Genomic DNA, 8,017 nt, shown 5'->3' with positions numbered 1-8,017 from the left:
CGAGACAGATTAATCCAGTTTGTCAATAGAAGGTGGGGGAATTTACAGACAGAAGCATGGTCTTGGGTGACTACAAGACAGGGCGATCTCTGTACTGCACCCCCACCCCAGAGCCAGGGCTTCTATGTCGGGGAAAAAGCATATGTGCTTTGGAAGGCACATGTACATTGCTATGGGTGTCACAGCCTATGCTGTATGGACCAACAGCAAAGGTTGTTTTGCAGGGAAGGTGACACTCACAGTGAATAGGTGTTCCCACACAAAGAATAAAACGTCAACTTGATACTTTGGAGGCATTCCCAGATGTGGGGCTAGTCAGAAGTCACCTGGGGGATTAACGTGTATTTTTATTATTTTTTTGTTTTGTTGTATTTTTTGGGACACAGTCTTGCTCTGTCACCCAGGCTGGAGTGCAGTGGTGCGATCTTGGCTCACTGCAGCCTCTGCCTCCTGGGTTCAAGCAATCCTCCAACCTCAGCCTCTTGAGTAGCTGGGACTACAGTCACCCGCCACCATGCCTGTATCATTTTTGTATTTTTAGTAGAGACGATGTGTGCCACCACCCCTGGCTAAATTTTGTATTTTTAGCAGAGATGGGGTTTTACCATGTTGCCCAGGCTGGTCTCGAACTCATGACTTCAAACAATCCACTCACCTCGGCCTCCCAAAGTGCTGGGATTACAGGTGTGAGCCACCGTGCCCAGCTGGGGATTAGCATTTAAAAAAAAGTCACTCTTGTCCCCACAGCGGGCCAAATGGTCTCTGTCCTAACTACTCGACTGTGTTGTAGCATGAAAATGGCCAAGGTAAATACATGAGTGGGGCTGTGTTCCAATAAAACTTTATTTACAAATGTAGTTGGTGGGCTGGAGTTGGTCTAGGGTGGTAGTGTTTTGATCCCTGCTGTGTATAGAGCATTTTTGACAAGTGTGTGTTTCGAAGCAAACACAAAGCCGTTCCTCTGGATTCTGGGCATTTGGGATTCTGGCTCCAACTTTGCCCTCTAAAGCACATGTTAGGTGTACCTTTGTTTATTTCGTACTTTTTTTCAAGAAACTGCAAAACCTTTGCCAAACTAGGGCCAGCCTTATGCCCAGACTCCCTGGGATTTGAGTGAAGAATGAAGGTACCCGAGCATGAAATCAGAAAATCTGTTCTTGTTGTTTTGGCCAGAAACCCGTCTGTGGCACAACTCAGGGCTCTGCCGTCATCACAGCTCTTTAGCTGGTGGGAGAGCTCCCTAAGATGAGGTCAAGTTCAGCACCAAACCAAGCCCCTGCCTCTGACTGGGGGGCTGGACCGTGCGTGGTGGGTGCCCATCTTGCTGAAGCCATCCCATCCTGAGGCCTGTGGGAGGGAACACTCCACTCCACCGGCCCACTTTGGCTACTGACAGCCTCATCTGGGCACCTCATTTGGGAGACCCGTAATTCCAGCACTGGAGTGATGAGGAATTCGCTGCTATGCCTATGTGGTGGTTGGGGCAACTTCCTTTGCCCTCAGAATCCCCGATTTTAGACAGAGTCTTGCTCTGTCACCCAGGTTGGAGTGCAGTGGTGCGATCTTGGCTCACTGCAACCTCTGCCTCCCGGTTCAAGCGATTCTCCTGCTTCAGCCTCCCGAGTAGCTGGGATTATGGGCACACCCCACCACACCAGGCTGATTTTTGTAAGAATCCCCGATTTTATTGCTGGGAAGGACCTGAGAGGACCCACCTTATTCGAGAATCCACTGCTGTGCAATTGGCTTCACTTTCACAAATTTGCCACGTAGCCCACCAGGTAGTATGACTGGCAAGGCAGAGCAGCCCAGTGCGGCTTCCTGGGAGAGGAGCCTGGAGCCAAGCCTCCAAGGGCAGATGCAGCCTGTGGCAACGCAGCTATGTGGAGCAGCATGAATAATCCAGACGCCAAAAAGGGCAAGGCATGTCTGCACCACAAGGAAATATGTCAGTGAGTGAGGACAGCCTCATCACTGGGGCTGATCACAGGGACCTGAAGTGAGTCCTAAGATTACTATTCAATGCCACCATGCCTTCCCTTCCACACCCAGCTCTGAAGTTTTCTGTGGGCAGATCTCAGCCCCGGCCACACTCCTGCCACACTGCCTGAAACTGTACCCTAAAAAGGGATTCCGAGCTACTCAGGAGGCTGAGGCGAGAGAATCACTTAAACTCAGGAGTTCGAGGCCAGCCTGGGCAACATAGTGAGACCCTCATCTCTAGAGAAAAAAATAAAAATGGATTCCTTTGGATCAAGAAATCTACTCACCCTGCCTCCTTTAGAAAGCAGACTCCAGGGAGAGAACATCAGACAGTCACATCTGACTGTAGGTTATGTCGGCTCAGAGGAGTTACAGGAAATGTGACTAGCGGAGAAGGAAAGGACGATTTTGGACCACACGGCACTGCCACGGGCGGAGCCCCAGGTGAGGTTCTGTCAGTGGCACCCCGGGAGACACAAAGGCTCCTGGAGAAGGGGCCAGAAAGGGGAATTGGCAAAGAAGGTAGCAAACTGTCTCCTGGGCAGCTCCGCCCGGCTCCGTGTTAGCTCCTCTCTGCACACCCTCATTACACAGAGACACAGACGGCACACCAGGAAAACAGGAACCCAGAACTCAAAGGGGTCTCCATGGCCTCTCCCAAGCCACAAGCGTTGCCAGGTGGTGCCAGTGTCCCAGACTTTGTCCAGAGAGTGAAGAAATCATCCTAATATTAGGTGTTAGATTCTTCTTTCTTCAAACGGAACATCTAAAAAGTTGGCTTCTGATATCCTTAAGCCCCAAAACGCTACTCATCCCACTCTCCCCACCCTCCCCACCCTCCCACAGCCCAGGTCAGGCTGGGAGCCTTTTCCACAGGAGGTGATATGGGCAAATCTTGAGGACCCTGCAGTTCCCCTCCGAGATTCTCTTGTTTGGCCTTTCCTCAACCCAGAGGCCCCAGGAACACTTTGGAACCCTCAGAAGAAAGATATCACAGAGAGAGAACTCAGCTCTGGAAAACGTCCTGCCAGCCTTGCATCCTGTTGCCCCCACACCCCTCGTGGTGTCTCCACCCCAGCTCCATTACAAGGGCTCAGCATTCATTAATGGTAGAAACACAGACAAATGGGAGATGAGCAAGAGAGTGAGAGACACAGCAGGGACATGGGCGGGGAGCGGGGGCAGTGCTGGGGAGGAGAGAGCCATCCCCCTCTCAGCTTCCTTCCCCAGGGGAGTAGAGTCCTTAGCTTCCTCTCACCAACCAAGTCTCCATCCAGCTCCCTCCTCTGGGGAGGACATGCACCCCCTGTGGAAGCCCTTCACTCAAAACACCAAGCAGGAGCTTCTAAGCCCCTTCCCCCCGGCTCCTCTCGAGAGACACCCCACGATTCTCTGCCCCTGCTGACATAAGAGAAGATGAAGAGGGTGCAGGTGAGACGCTGATTGGTGAGATCTCCCTCAGGGAAGACGAGGAGGAGGTAGGAGGGCCAAGAAGGACCAGAGAGTCTCCACCTTGGCTTAGCCTGGGAGGCGCTGCCATCCAAGGTGACATTTTCTCAGAGATCCCAGCCAGATCTCCATGTGGCCAGGTGGGCGTGAAGCGAGCCCCTCCTGAGACCCCATCCCCTTGAGGAGCTCCGGCTCTTAGAATTCAGTATACACACAGGTCGGGAAACTTCATTTCGTAGACGGGGATGGAGTGGTTCTGCGGCTGACCGTAGGCTGCAGTGATGGTTCCCGATGGGCTTGGTGGGGGCCTAGGCGGCAGGAACACATGAGTAGAAAGGCATGAAAACAGAATTTTAGGATCCCACCCTTGTGCAACCAAACAGAGTAGGTGACTTGGGTTTCTTTTTGCACAGGAACCAGTGACCCCTTCATTCCACAGGTTCCCAGGATTCCAGATTTTACTAGAATCTACAGCTTGGAGTCAAGCTTCTCTGCAGGCTCCGCAGTGACACTGCTGCTTTAGAAAGTGCCAGCCTGGGACACTAGGACTCTTGGGTCTTCTCAGGTTTCATTGAGGCGGCCTCTTTCCCTCTCTGGTCTCTATTTCCTTGTATAGGGACGGTTAGAGTTGGTGGCCGACTCCAGCCCAGGGGATAGAGATTGTGGTGGGGTAGGAGGAGTGGGGGAGGGGAGGAGGGAAGACGGGGTGAGAGAAGGACTCAGGATGAGGAACCCCAGTACTGGGTCACAGAGGTCAGGGTCCCCTGCCCAGGGTTGCCACTTACCGGATGGTGATTTCAAAGATCTGATTGAGTTTGCTCTGGAGCAGCGATGCCTAGACACAAACAGCGGGAAGTGAGCTGGCAGGGGTGGGGGGCTCAGAACCTTTGCCAGCTGGCTCAGGGTGTCCAGAGTATACGCTGGAGGTACAGGGCAGCCACAGCCTTAGGAAGGCAGGCAGAGGTGAACGCACTCCAGCACTTATCCACTGGACCCTGACTGCAGATTCGGATCAGGGAAAGCCACCTACTGAAGGGTGGCTGGGGATAGGACAGAGGCTCAGAATCACCAGGGAGGATGTCAGCAGGCAGTTCTGGAAGGTCCTTCTCCTCAAGATGGGGCAGTAGGGGCTGCTGGGCATGGAGTCGGGAGACTGCACTAGAGCCAGCTCTTTTCTTTCTTTTTTTAAATTAAATTAAATTAAATTAAATTTTTTTTTTTTTAATTGAGAAGGAGTCTTGCTCTGTCACCCAGGCTGGAGTGCAGTGGCATGACCTCAGCTCACTGCAACCTCTGCCTCCTGGGTTCAAGCAAGTCTCCCAGCTCCTCCTGAGTGGCTGGGATTACAGGTGCCTGCCACCACGCCCGGCCTAATTTTTGTATTTTTAGTAGAAATGGGGTTTTGCTATGTTGGCCAGGCCGATCTTGAACTCCCGACCTCAGGTAATCCGTCTGCTTCAGCCTCCCAAAGTGCTGGCAGTACAGGCATGGGCCACTGTGCCCAGCCTGTGCCAGCTCTTTTTTAACTTGCAAGGGGCAGGGCTGCAAAACTGGTGGCTTAGAGATGATCTCTGATTACTTCTGGCTCTAATGAGGTCAATGAATGCAGAGAGTGGGACTGCACGTGTTCCGTGACTGGGCCCTAATTCCCAGCTCATGAAATGGGCATCCCTCTCAAAGTGGGACGACAGGTTAGGACAACACAGGCCCGTGGAAATCTATATGTTATATATAGACTTATATATGAATATTATATATAAAATATATAAAACAGAAAATTATACATATTATATTTTGTTGGGAGAATAGGTTATTTGTAGATTTTGAATGTTTACAGTTATGTTTCATTGTTACTAAGCTTGACATTCGGGGCTAATAAATCCCAGCATAGAATCAATTTCAGGACTGTCTGAGCTCCTCCCTCCAGTCTAGACATGGCTCCTCGTTTCTACGTGTCTAGCTGCCTCTCTCTCTGATCTCTTTGCCAAGGCCTGGCTGTTCCATCCCCCTGCTAAGGTACCCTGGTTGGAAGAGGGTCCTGCTGCCAACATTGACCATCTTCCTTTGCCACACACCCTTCCCCCATCACCCTGTAACGTGGGGATCATAATGGCACCAACTTCATGGAGTTATCCTGAGAATGAAAGTGGCTCATGAATAGAAGAAGCTGTCGTCCACAGTGAGTGCTGTTCGTGTGCCTGCTGTCAGGACCACAGTGAGCATGATCTGACTGCCAGACAGGTGCCTCAGCTCAGGACTTCTTGCTTATGTGAAAAGTGTGAGGTCTCAGAGAGACCCCAGACAAACACCCAAGTCTTTTGGTTCATAGGGGAGCAATGCAGCATCGGGGTGTTGGGGAAAGCCTGGCAGGCTCCCTGCGTTGGAATACAAGCCCTAATGTCTCACAGGGGGTGAGGGTGGGGTGGTCAAAGAGCCAAGATCTCCTAGGAACTTAATCCTGTCCTGGACCCAAATTCAGTCTTGACTCGGCTCCCTAGGACTCGCCCATGTCACGCTTCACTTACCCGGGCCCCGCAGTGTGCGGCAATCTCCTCGAAGGGTGCCTTCTGGAACTTCTCCACCACCTGCCGCCGCCGCTCACGCTCCTGCTCCTCCACTGCTACGCTGTCCACTGCGACGCAGAGAGCTGGGTTAGTGCCAGGCCTTGCTCACTGAGGGGAAGGGGAGGGACTCCTCTGGGGAGCACTGTCCATGAGCATCGCTTGGGCTCTCCCCTCATCTGAAGCGTAGGGGACAGTGGCGTGGAGGTGTGGTGCCCTCACTCAGCCCTGGAAGGTAGGACCAGTTCCTGATTGTCTGAGGGCTCAGCCTTCTTCCTCAGGTAAGAATTTGAGAACTATGTGAGAGGACCTTTCCGCGGGGCTCTTACAGGCCCAAGTAGCTGCTCTCCCACCAGGACTCTTAAATTGAAGGTCCTGAACAGCTGGTCCTTTGAGTACTCTGTGGGTATTTTGTAAAGAGACATCGAGGCTGGGCGTGGTGGCTCACACTTGTAATCCCAGCATTTTGGGAGGCCGAGGTGGGAGGATACCTTGAGGTCAGGAGTTTGAGACCAGCCTGGCCATCATGGTGAAACCCCCTCTCTAATAAAAATATAAAAATTAGCCAGGCGTAGTGGCACATGCCTGTAGTCTCAGCTACTTGGGAGGCTGAGGCAGGAGGATTGCTTGAACCAGGGAGGTGGAGGTTGCAGTGAGCCAAGATTGTGCCATTGCACTCTAGCCTGGGTGACAGAGCGAGACTCCATCTCAAAAATAAATAAACAAAAAAAGAAAAGGGTCATTGATAATGGTAAAGCTGCACAGACCACGAAAGCCAACATGGAACACCTGTGGCAGGGCAGCCCGAGGTCATTTAGTTTAAGGCTTCTACACATGCTGCTTGGTATCCAAGATGAGTTAGCATGAAGAAAAAGGGGTGTGTGTCGCACATGTCCATCATACTGTTGGGTTTTTTAAAATAGAGATGAGGTCTCACTATGTTGCCTAGGCTGGTCTCAAACTTCTGGGCTCAAAGGATCCTCCTACCTTGGCCTCCCAAAGTGCTGGGATTACAGGTGTGAACCACTATGCCTGGCCCATACTCAGTTTAAGAAGGCAAGAAATGGCTAGGTGCAGTGGGTTATGCCTGTAATCTCAGCACTTTGGGAGGCTGAGGAGGGCTGACTACCTAAGGTCAGAAGTTCGAGACCAGCCTGGCCAACATGGTGAAACTCTGTTTCTACTAAAAATACAAAAATTAGCCGGGTGTGGTGGCAGGCGCCTGTAATCCCAGTTACTTGGGAAGCTGAGGCAGGAGAAGTGCTTGAACCCGGGAGGCGGAGGTTGTAGTGAGCCAAGATGGTGTCATTGCACTCCAACCTGGGTGACAGGGCAAGACTGTCTCAGAAAAAAAAAAAAAAAGGGCAAGAAATGTGTACATTCAGAGAGACTACCATTAATGATGACAAAAAGTTAAAAGTTTGGCATTTACAGGTATAATTTGTCAATAGTTAGAAAAAATCTGTTGTTGTCCAATGATCCAGGTAGAGGGATAACAATGTACTTTAAAATCATCTGCCCTTACTAAACAGACATTCATATGATTCATTCTTAATATCTTCCATTGGCCAGCTTGTTCTTTTGTATCACAATTCACCAAAAAAAAAAAAAAAAAAAAAATTTGCTCTGAAATGCTTTCTACCTACAGCCGTCAACTGATGACTTTTTTAATTTTTTATTTTCTGAGATGGAGTCTTGCTCTGTCGCCCAGGCTGGAGTGCAGTGGTGCAATCTCAGTTCACTGCAACCTCCGCCTCCTAGGTTCAAGCAATTCTCCTGCCTCAGCCTCCCGAGTAGCTGGGATTACAGGTGCATGCCCACCATGCCTGGCTAATTTCTGCATTTTTTTCAGTAGAGACAGGGTTTTACCACGTTAGCCAGGCTGGTCTCCAACTCCTGACTTTGAGATCCACCCACCTCAGCCTCCCAAAGTGCTGGGATTATAGGTGTGAGCCACTGCGCCCGGCCCACCGATTACTTTTAAAGGCAGCTGTCCTTAGTGGCAAAAGCGTTGCCCACTGTGG

At 51.1% G+C, this 8,017-nt stretch overlaps 1 protein-coding gene across 1 annotated transcript in view; it reads right to left on the bottom strand.

Annotated features, from left to right (window-relative positions):
• Nucleotides 1–3,417: 3,417 nt before the first annotated feature.
• Nucleotides 3,418–8,017, bottom strand: part of EFR3B (EFR3 homolog B (S. cerevisiae)) — a 112,301-nt gene continuing 107,701 nt past the window's right edge. The window contains exons 21-23 of the mRNA XM_011951077.1: nucleotides 5,958–6,064; nucleotides 4,218–4,267; nucleotides 3,418–3,740 (exon numbers count right to left, since the gene is read on the bottom strand). Coding sequence (XP_011806467.1) covers nucleotides 3,635–3,740; nucleotides 4,218–4,267; nucleotides 5,958–6,064 — 263 coding nt within the window. The 3' untranslated portion in view covers nucleotides 3,418–3,634. The remainder of the gene's footprint in view (nucleotides 3,741–4,217; nucleotides 4,268–5,957; nucleotides 6,065–8,017) is intronic.

The sequence above is a fragment of the Colobus angolensis genome, unplaced genomic scaffold, assembly GCF_000951035.1.
Source record: "Colobus angolensis palliatus isolate OR3802 unplaced genomic scaffold, Cang.pa_1.0 Scaffold109, whole genome shotgun sequence".
Taxonomy (NCBI): domain Eukaryota; kingdom Metazoa; phylum Chordata; class Mammalia; order Primates; family Cercopithecidae; genus Colobus; species Colobus angolensis.
The sequence above is the reverse complement of the archived record's forward strand: the minus strand, read 5'-3'. Positions and strand labels throughout refer to the sequence as shown.